The 19601-nt window shown below is 30.1% G+C and overlaps 1 protein-coding gene across 1 annotated transcript; it reads left to right on the top strand.

Annotated features, from left to right (window-relative positions):
• The first annotated feature begins 9581 nt into the window (after window positions 1-9581).
• On the top strand, window positions 9582-17206 carry RNaseX25 (Ribonuclease X25). Its single transcript, XM_065504438.1, has 2 exons — window positions 9582-10287; window positions 15618-17206. Exons 1-2 carry the CDS (start codon window positions 10220-10222, stop codon window positions 16531-16533), a joined length of 984 nt encoding a protein of 327 aa, XP_065360510.1. The 5' UTR covers window positions 9582-10219; the 3' UTR covers window positions 16534-17206.
• The last annotated feature ends 2395 nt before the right edge of the window (window positions 17207-19601 follow it).

The raw sequence follows: 19601 nt of genomic DNA, 5'->3' as shown, positions 1-19601 counted from the left end.
GTATATCCACAAATTGCGCTCCAAATAAGTTTTATATATACAAAATTCATGTCACCAAATTTTGTTACGATCGGTCCACAATTAGTCATAGCTCCCATATAGACCTGCTTCCGAAAATCACTTTAACGTGCATAAATCGCTTAAAAATTTTGGTATATACACCAAATTTAACATAAATAACCTTCATACAGACATAAATCACAGGACCTAATTTCATGGTGCTCCATAATTGGTCATAGCTCCCGTATAAGGCCCACTTCCGAAAATCACTCACGAATATAAATTATTGGTATTTTAAAAGAAAAATCTTTTTGCTCATTTACTTGGTGTAGGGTATTATATGGTCGGGTTTGACCGACCATACTTTCTTACTTGTTTTTGCTTCAATTTATTATTATAACTCCGAAACTACTGAGCCGTTTAAAATGCGATATGTATGTACGTGAAAATTTGCACATAGCATGGGGAATATTTTTTCAGCATTCAATCAATCGAAAGAAGAACATTAACTCATTTTTATGTACATATATCAAAAAATTTAAATTTTGTGAAAATGAGCGAATTCACTTAATTGTGAATAAATTCGAAAAGAATTAATCGATTTTTATATTCAATATTTCATTTTGTTGCTATTATGGGCGGCAAAGTAATAAACCTGAACAAGTTCTGCCGTTTTCGATTTTTCATGAGTTTTTTAAAACACAAAAATTTGCTATTTTCACATAAAAAATATATTTTTTGCTGGAATTTGTTATTATAACTCCGAAACTACTGAGCCGATTAAAATGTAGTATATAAATAGATTAAAGGTTATGTAAATTTGAACTTTTCTAAGTTTACTTCAATAATATCGGACTAACCCTTTCTGAGATATCATAAAGTATGTGGAGAAACATAAAAAAAAAAATCACAATTTTAGAAAAAAAAAATTTAAAAAAACCTTTGTCAAATCATCAAAATTGTGTAGTGGTTTAAAAAGCCTCTAAAAATTTTTCGATTTTGTAGCCCTGTGTTATAGACGTAGGCAGAAATTCCAAATAATTTAATTACAAAACAAGTGTCACTGATATATTTACATCTATCATTTATTTCGACTTCATCAACGTCATCATCGTGTTTATTTTACTTATCAGTTCATGAGTATGTATTAATTACGTGTTAAATTATCATAAAAAAAATTGATTATCTTTATGTGGCTGTGACTAAATGTAAAAGTATATACTTAAATAAGTATTTAAATATACTTACATACATCTGCCTGTTACATAAGTGTTTAGTAGATAGATATAATCCAATTGAATTTGCCTACTGAAATTGATTTTATTCTTTATCTATTGCATGTATTTTTACATGTACATATTCGTATAAATATTATTTACCTGTCAAACTACATGTGTCATTTGGTTTTTTGTATTTTTGTTACTCCCCCAGAGTTTTGTTTTAGTTCATTTGATTAATTTGTTTTTATCTCATCAAATTATGTGTTATTATATTGTTATTTGCGTATATTTAAAATATAATGTATTTGTTATTACCTTTTTTTGTATTTTTTTTTTTTGCAATCAATTAAGTATGACAGTAAACATATGTACGATAAATACTGTTATTAACTTTTTGTATTTAACTAGTTTTATTTAGTTGTAACTAAATGTATGAAAATCTACAGCTTTAGATGTTCAAATCACAGTAAATTGAATGCCAATGTTAAGACCTGGTGATCGATAATTGGTATTTAGTTGGAAATGGTATCAGATGTTTACAAAATATGGCATTTATATGATATTTATTTGAATTTTTATGTATTTATATCCGCTCCTCATTGTCAAACGAAAAAGGAATGAATATTTTTTAATTAATAATTTATCATAATATATTGTTACGAAATTGTACTTGAATTCAAATATAACGATTTTAACGGCTGATTTGAAAGTAGCCTAATGCTTTCAAATAACAGTGCTGTAATAGCAAACTGTAACATATCTGTGGGCATTATTAACATTGAATAAAAGCTTTCAGTTGACCATTGATCGTAAGTTGGCAACGCTGTTTGCTGCGACTGTATATTCGAATTCGAAAATTCAGTTAAAGAACATTGTAGAAAGTACACCACAGATGGCGTATGTATTAGGAACCTCTAGACAGTTAAAGAGAAATCTAGAGTGCAGATGGCAGTGTTATAAATAGTGGCAGAGGTTGCTGTCGTTAGTGAGTTTATCAGAGAGGCTTTTCGAATAAACATCAACTGAGTGCCTTAAAGTGTGCTGTATTTTTCAAGTGAATTCGAGTACATTATAAAGTGTGTCTGTATTTTTGCGAATTTATAAACATGTATAAAAAAACATTGAGTGACTATTTAATTCTGTGGTTGTTGTACATCTATATATATAAAAGTGAATGTGTGTCTGTATGTATGTATGTTTATTATTATTAGTTTGGGATCTATAGACGGCTAAACGGCTGAACCGATTTGCTTAAAATTTTTACAGTATATTTATGTATGTCTGGAAGGAGCTATAGGCTACTTTTTGTTTTGAAATTTTAAGTGGGCGTGGTACCTCCCATACAAAGTTAATTTTTAAAATCAAATATTTAGGAAACTATAATAGCTATAGTCCTCAAATTTTGCATGAGCAATTCCACTGTTTGTTTAAATATTTGAGGCAAAAATGGGAGTAGTAGCCACAGAGGGCGTGGCACCTCCCATATGATGATTATTTAAAAAATCTAATATATGGGATACAATAAGAGATAGAATCCATACATTTTGTACGGATATTCTACCATCAATTTTAATATTTAGGACAAGAATGGGCGGACTGAAATAGTGGGCGTGGCACTTCCCAAACAATCTAAATACTAAAATTCATATCTATCTGTATAATTGTAGTATGTAAAGCGTTCAAATTTTGTATGAACTACTTATTTAGGCCAAAAATGGGCAAAATAGCAATAGTGGGCGTGGCACCTCCCATAGATGTGATGAAAAATTATATATAGGGACAGCTATAGCAGCTATCAATATTAATATTTAGTACAGAAATGCGCGGACTACCAAAAATATTAAGTAAATGTTAAAATTTGTATGTATACATTTGAAACCCTTATATATATATAAAAGTCAATGTGTGTTTGTTTGTTTGTATGATTGTTTGCGTATTTGTAATGGCACTCGACTTACAGTAAGGCAATTAATGAACAATCTAATCGGAGCGACCTTTATAACTGGGAATTATAACTTCGGAAATGCCATTTGATTTTATTCGATTGCAGTTTCCTATTTGCTTAGTATTTGCAATGACAATTGATAAAGCTCAACGTCAGTGTTTGCAAGTTTGCGGACTAAATCTAGAAAATCCATGTTTTTCACATGAACAGAAACTAATTTTAGATAGACTAAATATATTGAAAATCTTTACGGTACGGGTAGCGAAGCACACCGGGTTTTAGCTAGTTTTAAATAAATAAAGAGTTGTTACCATTTTTAAACTACTAAACGGCTTTTATTTGCAATCAAAAGTATCCGGTTTATTTAAAGGAAATAAGCCAACGTTTTGAAAAGGTTAAAACGTAACAATATGCATGTATATTTCTGCGGTTTGCTATAAGTTTTGAGATTAAATCCTAATCGTTTACATTGCACAGTGGTATAGAAAAGTTTTTTTTTGGAAATAATTCGGTATATTGGGAACTATTGGAGATATTGTTATGAAATTTCATGGTTGACTTGCAGTTGTTCAGCTTCCTAGCGCTAATTGAGGCCAGTGCCAGTGGTCACCTCGGGTCTCAAATTTTTAAAAAAAAATCGCCAAAAATCCATTTAAGATCCGAATGAGCTGACATTTAAAATATAAATAGTGCTTAGGAATATCTACAAAAAATACGCTTACATGTAGGATATCTCTATTAGATGAAGAGATATTTAGGTTTATTTATTTTTTTAATTTTGTTCGATCTTTTTATGGTTTTTTAGATGTATCGGGCCTACGGAGGGTCGAATTTTAAATAAAATAAATAAAAACTTGCTAACAGTTGCCTTGTCCTTATAAAAAGTTAAACGCATCCAAAGTTGTAAAATGTAAAAAGTGCCGTATTTTTTAAGTTTTTTCCAAAAAAGGCCAATGTATTTTTTCTTTTGTAGAAAAGAATTTTCTTCGGGACTATATACAATTTTTATATGATCCGGAAAGAGAATTTAATGGAAAAGCGTCAAGTGTAAATTTTGGCTCACTTAATTGAACACAACACCCCCCAGAACTATCCAAACTTGGCCAATTTAAAAAAAAAAAAAATTGATTTGAGTAAAAAATTCCAAAAAGACAAAGCACTGATCCTCGAAAAAGCTTCATATTTGTATAACCCTGTGCATCTTAAATATCTACAAAGTTTTTTTTACTATCACACGGTAAATAACGTCACAGAAGGCACTTACCTAAAAAAAATCAGTTTTTAGAACACATTATTCCCGGTTTAGGAATTTCGGTATTTGAAAATAAAAAATGTCAAAAATTATAATATCGTTGATATAAGGACATTTGAGTCTATCTATATTACTTCCAAATTTTGTTATAATATCTTTAACCGTTAAAATTTTACATCAAATTTTATATTTTTCTTCATGGAAAATCACCATAATATAATTTTTTACGATTTTAAGGTAAATGAAGTCTCAAAAATTTATAAAATTATTTAATTTTACTAAAATATCAATCTTCAAGTCCTAAGATTTTCAACAATATCAAATACTTATATAAAAAACATTTATGTACTCCTCAGAAGAACCACAAACCTTTGAAAAATTTGTACGATTTTTCATATAGATTTTTTTTGGGCAAAAAAAAATAATTTGTTAGCTAAATTTCGAAATTTTTTTTTTAAAACGGCGTAAAAAATTGGAAAATGTGGAAAAAAATTGGAAATATTTCCAAAACGACTGCGCAGATTAAAAAAATGTTAAGCCTTACTAAAAAGTAATTTTATTGCGGAATTTCGGTTTATTCAGTTTATTCAATATTCTATAATGTTCTCTATCTACAAACTGTCAATTTTAACACTCTCTTGCTTTCTCGTTACAAGTTCTTAAAAGTAAACGAACGGAATCCCGTAACTTATAGTGATAATTTGTACAAATTATTACAAATTATCAAGTTCGCGAACACAACGTATGTATTATGAAACGATTGAGTTACAAGTTGTTTGTGTCTTTAGACGATTTTATTAGGTTTTCAACAAAAACCAATTGAAAGTAGTTTTTCATATGTATGGAAAAACTAAAGAATGAAATTTTACAGAAAAATATTTTCATTTATGTAATATTAATTTAACATGGCCATCTGTATGTCAAAGACTAGCTAAACTAACTATACATCTCCTAGCAATAGCTGAGACAATTACACGTTTTAAAAAAAGGAAACTAGAAAGAATACAAAAACAACACACTCAACAAATTCACCAACCGTGGTTTTTCACCACCTTAACAATTTTAAAAAATACTGCATACTTTCAGGATGAATATTTTAATTAACATACAACACTTGCAATAATACCAATAGAAATAAATTTATGAGAGAATAATTCGGCTTTTCTTTCTCTCCTCTGCTAGCTTATTTATTTTCCAGCATTATTTACTTTTACATTCCGTTCTTCTTTATATTCTTTCTGCTTGATTTTGTGACGTAAGGACTGCTGCTCAGTTCCAACAAAATTCTACTAAATTTATTTGGACAATTCACAAGGTCTCCTATAATGTCATATTGCCATAATATCCTAATATTTGAAAATGTTGTTATTGTCTTTCAAGCAAAAAATGTCCTAAAATAATACTATTCTGTATGCTATGTTGTGTTAACGTAACAAACAAGTAGAAACCTGCGCCGAACGCCTAAGAGTCGGTTAAGCCGAGCCGCCGACTAGTGAAATATTAGGACATTATGACAATATGTGGGAATATGATGCAGTTAGAGTCTTTCCTAAAGGCCTTATATTGCAGACACGAGGACACACATCGTTTAAATTTTACTCGGCGTGTCATTGGGAACCAAGACCATTCATACTCGATTATGTTGGAGGACCTTAAGAAGGCAGATTAGACGTGTCGCGTAATGCCTCAAAGAATGTGTTCGAGGAATAATTTCTAAGCCAATCATGTTTGAATTTTAAATAAAGGTTTGCCAAACCTTATTTTGTAATGCAATTTTTTTTAGAAAGAGAAGTAAAGTAGAAAATTTTACGAGATCAGGCAGAATGAATTAAGTATCGGATCTTATAGAATGTACTTTATAGAAGGTCTACAAATTGAAACCCTAGCAAATTATAACGCTCGGTAATAGTGTTGTCATTAGAGCGGCATTAATAAAGAATTTTTTTATTTGATAATTTTTGCTAAGTTTTAGAAAATACACACATAATTTCTATATTTTTTTTTAGGATTTGTCTTATTTATCTTTTTCAATATACAATACAATAATACAATACAGTACTTAGTTGTTTCTCTACCTGCTTTTATAACTAAAATTAGTTAAACAATTACAAAATATTTTTGTAATATTTGTTTTTTTTTCCTATATCTTACTGTGTTGTCATTTGTAAATTATGTCAAATTGCTGCCAAATGTTTCTCTCTTCTTTGTTTGATTTTCTCATTTGTTTTTGCTTACTTTTGTGTGTGTCTTTAGTTGTCTGCTTTGTGTTTTATTTTCTTTGTCTTCTTTTGTTTATATCAGTTAATGCCGCTCTAACTTCATTACAAGATTTGTTATTAAAAACTAAAAATGTTTTTGTTGAATACATACTACAAAAGCAACTACAATGCACTTTAAATAAAAAATGCTTCTCGTTGTTTAAATCAATTTCCGTTCTTAGGAAATGTGTACTGTATTACCAATAAACGATATTACCGTCCACATGTGTACATTTAATTGGTGCTTGTACAAACTAAGCGCTATCACAGAGTTGTTAATTTATGTATTTTAAAGGTACATTTAAAGGTGAAGTTAAAATCATTAGAAAACACAAAAAGTGATTGATTTTCATTCATCTAGGTAGGTACCATATTGAAGACAATGGTCCAGATTTAGATAATTACTTCTATGGTAATGGTAACGCTAATTTTGTTTATTTCGGTAACTTGGGTTTAGCGGCAACTGTAAGTTAGCAGTAATGGGAATTGCTGACATACATTTGCAATCAAATTTACAAACTTATGTATGCAGATTTCAAAAAACTCAATAACGAAAAACAAAAATGTTTGTTTTCATAATTTAGTATTATTTTTAGATTTAAATTCACCGTATAGTATCCTATAAATAGCCAACCTATTCGCCTGATAAAACCAAATATGTTACCCAGTTTAAACCCCGCATTACTCCCAAGTTCATCTAGAAATCTAGTACCTAGCCATTTAAATCTATGACTTTTTAGTCTCTGGCACCTGCACATAATGTGCTCTACTGTCTCAAACTCCTCTACATCTACACACACTCTTCAAAAATCCTGTGCGCTATTATCTCATTTACCTAAAAAGGCTCCAATTGAACAGTGACCAGTTATCACTCCTACCAGAACTTTGAGACTACACGTATCCAACCCAATTATTGTTTTGGTTGCCTTTGCATTCAGTTTTGGCCAAAAATCTTTGGACACTTGACAATCCGTCCTAATATTCCAGGATTGATTGGTGGAGTCATGGAATTTTTCAAAGATTAGCCTGTAGTTGTGACAAATCGGAGGTCTTACTCACCGATCCCTAATACTATGGTCCAGATCTAAGCCAGTTCATTTGCTACCTCATTTTCCTGTAGGCTACAGTGCCCTGGAACCCAACACAATGTGATTGAGTAGTGTACTAATAACTCTTCAAGAGCTCTCCTGCAGTCTGTCACTCTGATAGAATGTATCATATGACATTTCAGAACATCAAGTGCCGCTACAATTTAGATCCATTTTAAGTAAATTTGTTTTTGAGGTTTTTGACGATTTAAATTACAAATTTTAAGAATTTAGAAAATTTATAAACAAAAATTATATGGATCTGAAACAACAACGTTTGTGTGATTTTGTTTGAGCTTTAATTTGTTTGAGATTAATTCGAATTTCTGCCTAAAGTTGTTTATTTCTCAATTTCGGCTGTATCGAATCTTATATACCCTTCACCAAATTATACTTCAAAATAAAAATTTTAAATATTTTTAGGTAAACAAAATTTGTTTTTTTCTCCAAAGTTATTTTTTTCATTTATTGGAAATTTTTTTATTATTTTAAATTTTAAAACAAAATTTTGGTTTTTCAATTTTTTTTTTTGGTGAAAAAAAAATTCGCTTTAAAAACTATTTTTCCGATTTTGACCCATTTGAGGTCCAACTTACAATACGTCGTTGCAAAGGTCTTTGAAATATCTATCGTTAGATATCCATATTGTCTATATTAATGTATTAGTACTTCAGATATACATAGGTCAAAAATCGAGTTTGTCCTGGTGTTTTCCTCATTTCTCAGCCATTTGTGGACCGATTTTGCTGATTTTAAATAGGAAACATCTGACAGAATTATTGAAGATTTGGATCCCGAAGATATCTGGGGTTTTCAGATAATTGATTTCAACAGACAGACAGAAGGACATGGCTTAATCAACTCCGCTATCTATAAGGATCCCGAATATACACATCACCTTCGTGAAAAGAGTATATAAAAGTTTGTCATTCCGTTTGTAATTTCCACAATATAATTTTCCGACCCTATAAAGTATATATGTATATACTTTATAGGGTCGGAAAATTATATTGTGGAAATTACAAACGGAATGACAAACTTATATATATCCTTTTCACGAAGGTGATGGGTATAAAAATAACTGCTGTCATGATGCAGCACAGTTGGGATTTTACCACAGACAGACAGGAAAATTACATGAATAATTTGCCTTTAAGTTCATACACAATTTTACAACTCTGTGATTGTGTTTAGTTGGTACAAGCACCATATTTAATCCACACAAGTTGACATACAGATGGCTCTGAATTTCCAAAACAGGAACAACAGGGTAATGCAGTTTAGAGGTAATACACCATTTTCTAAGAACGGAAATCGATTTTAAAATATATATTCTTATAATAGAAATCTGTCATTATTGAATTTGTGTTTATGTTTTAAAGAATTTTTAACAAATAATTGATTTTAATATTGTTATTTTGTATAAAAAAAATTTAATAACAATTACGAGCCAATGGTATATTGGAAACAAAACGTCTTAAAATCATTTTGGAGTGCAAGCTAATTTTTTTAGATATTTTAAATAAATTCTGCATAAAATTATCTTTCTCACAAGTTTTAAAACATTTAAATCGTGTGAAAAATAGTCATGTTATAGACATTTTCCTATACATATTCAACAAAATTTTTGTTTTGTTTTTAGGAGCATATCTAGTGTTGACATTAGAGCGGCATTAAACTAATATAAACAAGAAGAAGAAGATAACGAAAATGAAGCACTAAGCAGACAACTAAAAATACACACAACACTAAGCAAAAACAAATGAGAAAATCAAAGAAAGAAGAGAGAAACATTTAGCAGCAGTTTGACATGTTTTACACACAAAAATAGTACAAACGAAAATAACAACAAAGTAAAATATAGAAAGAAATAAAATAAAAAAAAACAAATAACGCAAAAATATTTTTTAATAGTCAAACTAATTTCAGTCGTAATAGCTGAGAAGAAGAAGCACCAAAATATTAAATACATTGTATTATCGTTGAAAAAATAATATAATAAAGAAGAAAAAACAAATTAAGACTGCAATTATTGTTTAAAACTTAGCAAACTAGCAATCAATTACAATAATTCTATTAAAAAACAATAAATCTAGTTTATAAAACAAAAGCCTATAACAATAGAACAAAAAAAAAGTTCCCCATTTTTTTATAGTGATTATTAAATTGTGTGATTGCTTCATTATTAAAAAGATTAATACACAAATAAAACAACAAGAAATTACTAAATAAAACATTACCAAATCAACAGCAGCAACAACAATAGTGTCACCAAAATATCTGGAAGAAAAAGGAAAAGCATCGCCGCAAAAAACCTTGAACATAAAAACTATTACCAAAACTGACAAAAATGTTTTAAAAAATCTATCCAAACCTTAAAGATTGTATAAAAAAAATTATTTAAAATTGTATAACAATTTTATTTAAATTGTATTCCTTTTCTTTGATTTAAAATAATGAGAAAATTTTGGGATATTTTCTTCATTTTCTGGGTGACTTCATATGGTGGTTCGCTGGTCTTTAGGTAAGTTAAAAAGTGAAGAAATAAAATGGAAAATATTAAGTTATGGAAAGGGGTGGCAGAGGCAGTAGATAGGTAGTATGGTGTCAATAAATAAACAAAAATATAAAGATGTGATATACAAAATTAAATTGTTTTAAAATAAAAAAAAAGAAATAGGTATTCAAAACACCTTTGTATAATAAAAACAATTTTAAATCCGAAAAAAATAATAACAAATCATGAACTGCTATCGTGTGCAATTTCATAAGTATTTGTTTCGTTATTGGGGGTTTATTTATTATTCATTGTTGAGATTATCAAAATACAAAGGAATTAATAAATAATTTTATTAGGTATATAGATTACAGTATTTTGCCATCATGGCTAGTATTATTTTATATCAAATTTGCAATTTTGTCACTGAATTGAAGGCTTTTGAAAAATTTGGAGGCTTGTCCAGAGCACAGTGGAGGAACTGAAAAAAGTGAAAATAAATCTTTAATTTCTAAACGGATAGTCCGATTTTAATAAAATTTAACATTGTTATATATGATAGCTTGTTTAAATTTTGAATTTGCACTTTAAAAACCAAGGCCCCACACAGAGGGTTTTTGGTGTCAAAAAGTCAATTTTTCAAACACTCAATTTAATTTAGTTTTAAGAAAAATTTTATTTTATTTTTAAAAAATTTAAGTAAAGTCCATGCAAGGGTGTTAAGCAAAAATTTACTTATATTTTCAAGCAATTCAGTGGTTTATATATTTATAATTTTCCTAATAATACCATTTACCTCTAACATATTTGGAAAATATAACATTTCTCCATAAATAAAAAAAAATATGGGGATATCATAAACCGTTAAGAAGGTATGCCCAAATCTATAGCCTCTAAAAATTATTTTATTTTTGATTTTCCATGGAAAAAAATGTAGCCCCACTTTCCACCAAGCAGTTTTTATACCCTTCACCATGAGTGGCAAGGGTATATATAAGTTTGTCATTCCGTTTGTAATTTCCACATTTTTCATTTGCGACCCCATAAAGTATATCAGAATATATATACTTTATGGGGTCGCTATAGATAGCGGAATCGATATAGCCATGTGCGTCTGTCCGCCTGTGTGTTGAAATCAACTTTCCGAAGCCCCCAAATAACTTACATACACGATTCATACATCAATATCTCTGAAATTCTTTCGGCTCGGTCGCTATTTAAAATCGAGAAAATCGGTCCATAAATGGCTCGATTTTCGAACTATTTTTGACCTATATCTGGATTACTAATTCATTAATATAGGCAATATGGATATCTAATCATAGATATTTCAAAGACCTTTGCAACGACGTATATAAGACCATAGTAAGTTGGACATAATCGGAAAAAAATATTTTTTAACCCGAATTTTTTTTTCATCAAAAATTTTTTTTTGTCATAAATTCTTTTTCCAAAAAAATTAATTAAAGAAATTTAAAAAAAAAAATTTTGAAAAAACTTTTTTAAAAAAAATTAAAAAATAAATTTTTTTTTAAAAAAAATTTAAAACATTAAAAAAAAAATTTGATTTTGTTTAAATAAAAATATTTAAAAAAAATATAATATAGCTCTCTCACTTGTTTTATTAAAAAAAGAATGTATGGTCGGTCAAGCCCGACCATATAATACCCTACACTAAGTAAAAGAGCAAAAACATTTTTCTTTTAAAATTTCAATAATTTATATTTTTGAGTAATTTTCGGAAGTGGACCTTATATGGGGGCTATGACCAATTATGGACCGATCACCATGAAATTAGGTCGTGAGATTTGTGTCTCTATGAAAGTTTACTATGTTGAGTTTTGTGAGTATACCAACATTTAGCGATTTATGCACGTTAAAGTGATTTTCGGAAGCGGGTCTATATGGGAGCTATGACTAATTATAGACCGATCGTACCAAAATTTGGTGACATGAATTTTGTATATATAAAACTTATTTAAAGCGCAATTTGTGGAGACACATTTAGAAATTAAACATTTATGACCGATAAAGTCCAATTTCGGAAGGACATTTGTATGGGGGCTAGGTGAAATAATGGACCGATTTCAGCCAGTATCAATCGGCTTGGTCCTTGGGCCGAAAACATAATATGTACCAAATTTGATCGAAATATCTTCAAAATTGCGACCTGTACTCTGCGCACAAGGTTTACATGGACAGCCAGCCAGCCAGCCGACCAGACGGACGGACGGACATCGTTTAATCGACTCAGAAAGTGATTCTAAGTCGATCGGTATACTTTAAGGTGGGTGTTAGACTAATATTTTTGGGCGTTACAAACATCTGCCAAAACGCATAATACCCTCCCCACTATGGTGGTGTAGGGTATAATGAAAGGTGGGAGTGTCTTGTTTCGATTAAAAAAATTGTTTTCGGAACATTTTTTGTCGAATAATAAACGAAATATCCAAAAAATTCTTATCTCTGTATGACCCATTTTATTGAAACTCGGCATGCGTTCCTTTTTTGTTTCAATAAATGTATGTACCAAATTTACTTGGATAGGAAAAATTTTATGCGAAAAAATCTATTTGGATTGTAGTATGGATTGGTCGTGGTCGATTTTGATAAAATTTTTGGTCCATATAATTATCGGTGTCAAATTTCAGCTCTCTACGACCAATCCTTCTAATTTTTGGAAAAAAATTTATGAAGCATCCCTCTGTGCCCCATATTGGTTCCTTGAGTATATGAATAATTATGAAAACATTGCTACAACAATATCTTAGTATCGTATAGTTTACGAGATATTCACAATTGAAAATTGTAGTTTTGTTAGGTCCAAATATATCTCCACTTTTTTATATATTTTTTTTTAATTCTTAAAAATGTTATTTTTGAAAAGACTGATATATTTCCATTAGTCTCAATAATGGCTTAAAGTACATAAGTAGTATTAATAAGCTACATCTAGTAGTTTTCTTGTATGTTTGGTAATGCCGTAGTCGGTAATGCAGTGAATAAAAATATATTACAAAACGGCACGATCCAACTAATTTCCTCTACGTTGTTGATTTTGAATATACAGTGTCGACCAATACATACTGAATAAACCATTATTTATAGATCCTTTGTAAATATAACGATAAAAACAGTGAACATTACAAACAATTTAGGCCCTAATTTTGTAAATCACGAAAGCAAAAACAAAATTTTAAAAATTTTAAAAATTTGTTTTTGTTTTATATACTAATTCTTAACAGAACAAACGCACCAAAATTCAAGCGTTGATTTGCCTTTCATAATTTGAAAATTTTGTATATAAAACAAAAACAAATTTTTGAAATTTAAAATTAAATTATTTTTCTATATAAATATCACTTTGGTGACGTGATTTACAAAATTAGGGCCTTAATTCCATTGAATGCTCTTAATATAAAGATAGAAATACATAGTTATATTTGACCTCACCTACAATATAAAACAAGTAAAATTGTATAGTCGATCAGTCCGACCATATGATACCCTACATCGAGAAGATGAAATAAATAGTTTTCTTTAAAAATTTATATAGGAGCTATAAAAAATATGGACATGTCTTCTGTATACATAAGACATCTATACTCGTTAACATGAATTCGGATATGGGAGCTATGACTAATTATGGACCGATCGTCATAAAATTTAGTAATGCTAGTTCGGCTTCGACCTGTGGTTTGATTAAAAGGTTTACATGGACGCAAGACTCAGAAAGTGATCCTGAGCATATTGGTATACTTTAAGGTGTGAGTTGGGACAACGTTTTTTTGCTTTGAAAATGACGAATTTTGTCATTAGCAGCTACTCAATCAGCAATTTTAAAATGTTTGCAAGCTGCAGGATCTTATATACAAATAAGCCACACGTTTTTTTGTGGTAAACTTTTAAGTATAAAAGAAAATCATTTTTGCATCGAATTATTACTAGCAATGAAAAATGGATCCATTACAATAAACCAAAACGTAAGAGATCGCATGTGAAGCCCGGGCAACCAGCCGAATCGACTCCAAAACCAAATGGCGCTAAAGTAATGCTGTGTATTTGGTGGGACTAAAAGGGTCATATCTATTATGAGCTGCTGAAATCTGGCCAGACCATCACAGGGAACCTGTACCGAATGCAACTGATTCGTTTCAAGCGAGCATAGGCCGAAAAACGATCAGAATATGCGGCCAGATATGAAACCGGCCATAAGTGGTTGGGAAATTTTGCCTTACCCGCTCTATAGTCCAGACCTTTCCCATCGGAATAATATTTGTTTCGATCGATGAAGAACGCTCTCTCTGGGATACGCTTCGCTTTGGAACAGAGTATCCGATATTGGCTTGACTCGTTCTTGGTCTTCAAAGACAAGCAGATTTTATGGCTTGTAATCCATATGTTGCCAGCAATATGGGAAAAGGTCATTGCTAACAATGGTCAATACTTTATAATACATAATTCCCAAAAATAGGATTTTTAAAATTTTTCGCTAAGGCTGGATTATTTTCTGATGGGAAAAATAAAATTCCTCAAATGACTTTTATTTTATGACTAAAAAAAGAAAAGTCCCAGAAGCAATTTTTTTTGGCGAGAAAAATAAAACTCCTCAAATGAGTTTTTTTTTAACGGCTATTTAATTTTATGCAAACTTTTATTTTAACTCTATTTTAACGTAACTCTAAAAGAGCACGTCAATACGAATCTATTGGTATATAACAGTATAGGTCTCCGTTGACTCTAACATAGAGAGTTTTCTGGATAACCGTTATTTATGGTCCCTGCTTATAATAATTAATATCGTGATGGAATTAGACATAAATAAGTTTTATATGAACCTAAATCTTTCTACTAAATCTTGTGAGGATCGATCCATAATTGACCCTAACCCCATATAACCCCTAGATCAGAAAAATATTTTATTGTCACATATTGATGGTGGGTATACAAGATTCGGCACAGCCGAATATAACATTCTTAGTTGTAAATTCCCACATTGTATTTCGTAAACAATAGCAATCTGTATTTGGAACAGATTTTTTATTATTTTTTAAAAACTTGTTATCTATCTAATCGATTACATGTTGATTTTTTACCAGAAAAAGTTATTTTTGATACAAAAAATTTGTTATCTTTGACCAAAAATTGAATTGTTGACTTATTCGAAAATATAAAATATTTAAAATCGGCAGGGGTTTTAAGTCGAATATAGGGGACAATCAAATTCGTTTTAATAAGAAATAAAATCCAATTAATCGTTACAACAAATTTAATTGTTGAGTTATTCTAAAATATATGTAAAATATTTCAAAACGATTCAATTTCACCCTAATAGTAATTTCCTTTTTTCATTCCAGCGCTTCCATCGGCACTGAAGATTTACCACCCGAGACTATAGATCGCCTGAGAGAGATCAAACAAAATATATTCTTTTCGGACGAACTTACATCGTCGGAATATCGTGATGATTTGGATATAGAATTGAGTCCACGTGAAAATGTTGACGATCACGATTGGGATCTATTGATTTTCACACAACAATGGCCCGTAACCACATGTTATCACTGGAGAGAAGAGGACAAAAATCACGAGTGTAAGCTGCCAAGCGCCAAGGAATTCTGGACCATACATGGTGTGTGGCCCACAAAATTGGGCCATTTTGGTCCATCGTTCTGTAACAAATCGGCTGATTTCGATGTCAATCAATTGGAGAAAATAAAGGATAGTTTAAATCAATACTGGCCCGATATCGATGGTGAATCGAAGGGTGATTGGTTGTGGAAACATGAGTGGCTTAAACATGGTACATGTGCCGCCACTCTTGCACAATTGGACAATGAATTGAAATACTTTAATCAAGGCATTAATTGGCGTGAGGATTTTTTGCTGTCGAATATTTTAGGCAGTGCTGGCATACATCCCGATTCCAATAACACTGTGGTGGCTTTACATGCAGCTCTGGTAAATGGTTTGGGTAAAAATCCCTCCATACACTGTCTGTACGACAGTAAAAACGATGTCAGCTATTTGGAAGAAATACGTATTTGTTTCAACAAGACGCTCGATGTTATGGATTGTGATGGTGTCAAGCATGGTGATGCTGTATCGGTGTCCTATCCTGGTGGCACAGTCATCACCAATTGTCACATATCAAAACCTGTACACTATCCCAGTCTGGTACCGAATCGTCACAAGGTCAACGAAAAGAAATGGAAATTTCCCATTGTCAATGTCTACAAACTGTTACAGTTTATTATGTGGTTTACACTATGAGCAGCAGCTGAAGATGAAGAAAGCGTTAGAGCTTAAAAAAAATAACTGAACAGAAAATATTAAATACTATTTTTTAAAGAATTCGAAGAGGCATAAAATATTGTGAAAATTAAAACGCCAATTACTCAGTAATCATGTGCAAAAAGAAAGTATTGCAAATTTTTATTTTTTATATTACGAATAATCAATTCATTAAATTGATTTAAAGATAAAACGAAACAGATAAATCCGAAAAAAGTGAATATTCAAGAAAATATCATCAACGATTATAAGTAAGCATCATTACAATAGTTTGATTATGATTTCTTATTAAAATAACATACATATTATTAATATATACATATTTTTATTTGCAATAATCATATTTCACATATTTACATACATATACAAATTAACAAAAGTTTATATTGTTTTTTGTTTAAAATTTTGTTTCTAAATAAATTTAAATTTAAGCTAAAACTAAATATTATTGAAATCAGTTGATTACACAAATCACACAAAAATAAAAACTTCAAATTATTGTTGTATTGTTTAATAAGAATATTTTAAGAAACACACTAATTATATATGAAATTACTTTAAAATTAATAAAAAAAATATATTATACATATATAAAATAAAATAATTAACAAATAAAGAAACCTTTACATATATGTATATCAAATATTTAAAATTGTTTTCTTAACTACACCACACACAGTGGGGAACTGAAAAAAGGTGGTAATAAATATGTAACTTCTAAATGAATAGTCGGATTTTAATAAAATTCTCCATGGGTACTTTTTGAAATTTTCTTCCAATATGGACTTCCGAATTTTGACAGTTGATAGCGGTCATGTTGTTGAAGCAACATCAGTCAAATTGGCTGTAATTTTTATACCCTCCACCACCATAAGTGGTGAATGAGGGTATATATAAGTTTGTCATTCCGTGTGTAACATTGAGAAATATTCATCTGACACCCAACAAAGTATATATATATATTATTGATCCTTATGAGCTATGTCCGTCTGTCTGTGTAAAACACACTCACATCCAAAATAGACAAACAAAATTGGTAAACTTGCAAGAAAAATCTTTACTGTTCTCCTAAGCAGTTTGGTATTGAAAATCAGCGAAATCGGTTCAGTGGAAACAGAGTTATGAACCAAAATGTGAGACAACCTAAAAAAAAAACATTATAATTTTAAAATAGTTTTTGTTATTTGTGCAAATATATTGCAGATAATACCATCAAATTTTACACACGTTATTTTTATGTAAAAAGGACTAACTCTGGTAATAATTATAGGAATCGGTCCATGATTTATCCTAGCCCCCATACAAATTTCTTCCCGAAATATGGTTCTATGATCTGTAAATGCCTTCCAAATTGCAGTATCCACACAAAATTCAGGAAAAATAAGTTTCGTGCTTAAAAAAATCACAACACCAAAGTTTTTGTGTATCGGCCCATATTTGACCATAGGCCCCATATAAAGTTCACTTCCGAAAATCACTTAAATAAGCATAAATGTCTTATAAATATAGCTATTAAGTTTAAATTCGTTATAAATAGTCCCCATATATACCAAAATCGCTATACCTAATTCTATGAAGATCGGCCAATAATTGGTTATAGCTCCCATATAAGAACCACTTCCGAAAAACACATTAACCTACATAAATATCTAAAAAATACCAATATCAATACAAAATTTTATACAAATCTCTAGTTTATATTTAGAAGTCATGCTAGAGGATTTTGTGAATATCGGTCCATATTTGACCATAGCTCCCATATATGGTCCACTTCTCATAAATCTCTTATAAATAGATTTATCATGTTAAAATTCGACACAAATAATAAGCATATACATTGAAATCACTGTACCAAATTTTACGCAGATTGGCCAATAATTGGTCATAGCTCCCCTATAAGACCCATTTCCGAAAAACATATTAACCTTAATAAATATTTAAAACAAATCGATATCAAAATGAAATTACGCATAGATCAGTAATTTGTATCCAGCAATCATACTACTGGATTTTGTGAATATCGGTCCATATTTATCCACAGTTCCCATATAAGGTCCACTCCCGAAAATCAGTAAAATCGTCATAAATTTCTTACAAATATAGTTATCAGATTGAAATTCGAAACAAATTTGTTCAATATATGTATACAAAAATCGATGTACCAAATGTTACGATGATATGCTCATAATTGGTCATAGCCTCCATATAAGAACCAATTCCGGAAAACACCTGCACAAATATCCAAAATAATCTATACTGAAACAAAATTTTGCACCGATCAGTAATTTGTATCCAAGAATCGTACTACAAGATTTTTTAAATATTTGTCCATAATTCGTCATAGCTCCCATATAAGGTCCACTCTTGTTAATGGCGTTGTTTATATGAAATTGTACCAAAAATATCACTCAAATACTTAGGCCCATAATAGGTCATAGCTTCCATATATTGAACCAAAATAGTACACAGATCAGTAATTTTTAAGATCATACTACTGAATTTTGTGAATATCGGTCCATATTTGGCAACAGCAAGTACATAAAAATCACGTTAAAATATTTTATGACAATCGACCCAATATCTTGAAATTTTTCTAAATATATGTATTTGTATACCCTTCTTTTTTATACCCTTCACCTTCGTGAGAAGGGTATATATAAGTTTGTCATTCCGTTTGTAATTTCTACATTTTTCATTTCCGACCCTATAAAGTATATATATTCTGGATCCTTATAGATAGCGGAGTCGATTAAGCCATGTCCGTCTGTCTGTCTGTTGAAATCAGTTTTCTGAAGACCCCAGATATCTTCGGGATCCAAATCTTCAATAATTCTGTCAGACATGCTTTCGAGAATTTTGCTATTTAAAATCAGCAAAATTGGTCCACAAATGGCTGAGATATGAGGAAAAAACCAAGACAACCTCGATTTTTGACCTATTTTTTACCTATATCTGGATTACTAAGACATTAATATAGACAATATGGATATCTAGTGATAGATATTTCAAAGACATTTGCAACGACGTATATAAGACCATAGTAAGTT

Source organism: Calliphora vicina, chromosome 3 (assembly GCF_958450345.1).
Source record: "Calliphora vicina chromosome 3, idCalVici1.1, whole genome shotgun sequence".
Taxonomy (NCBI): Eukaryota; Metazoa; Arthropoda; class Insecta; order Diptera; family Calliphoridae; genus Calliphora; species Calliphora vicina.
The sequence above is the reverse complement of the archived record's forward strand: the minus strand, read 5'-3'. Positions and strand labels throughout refer to the sequence as shown.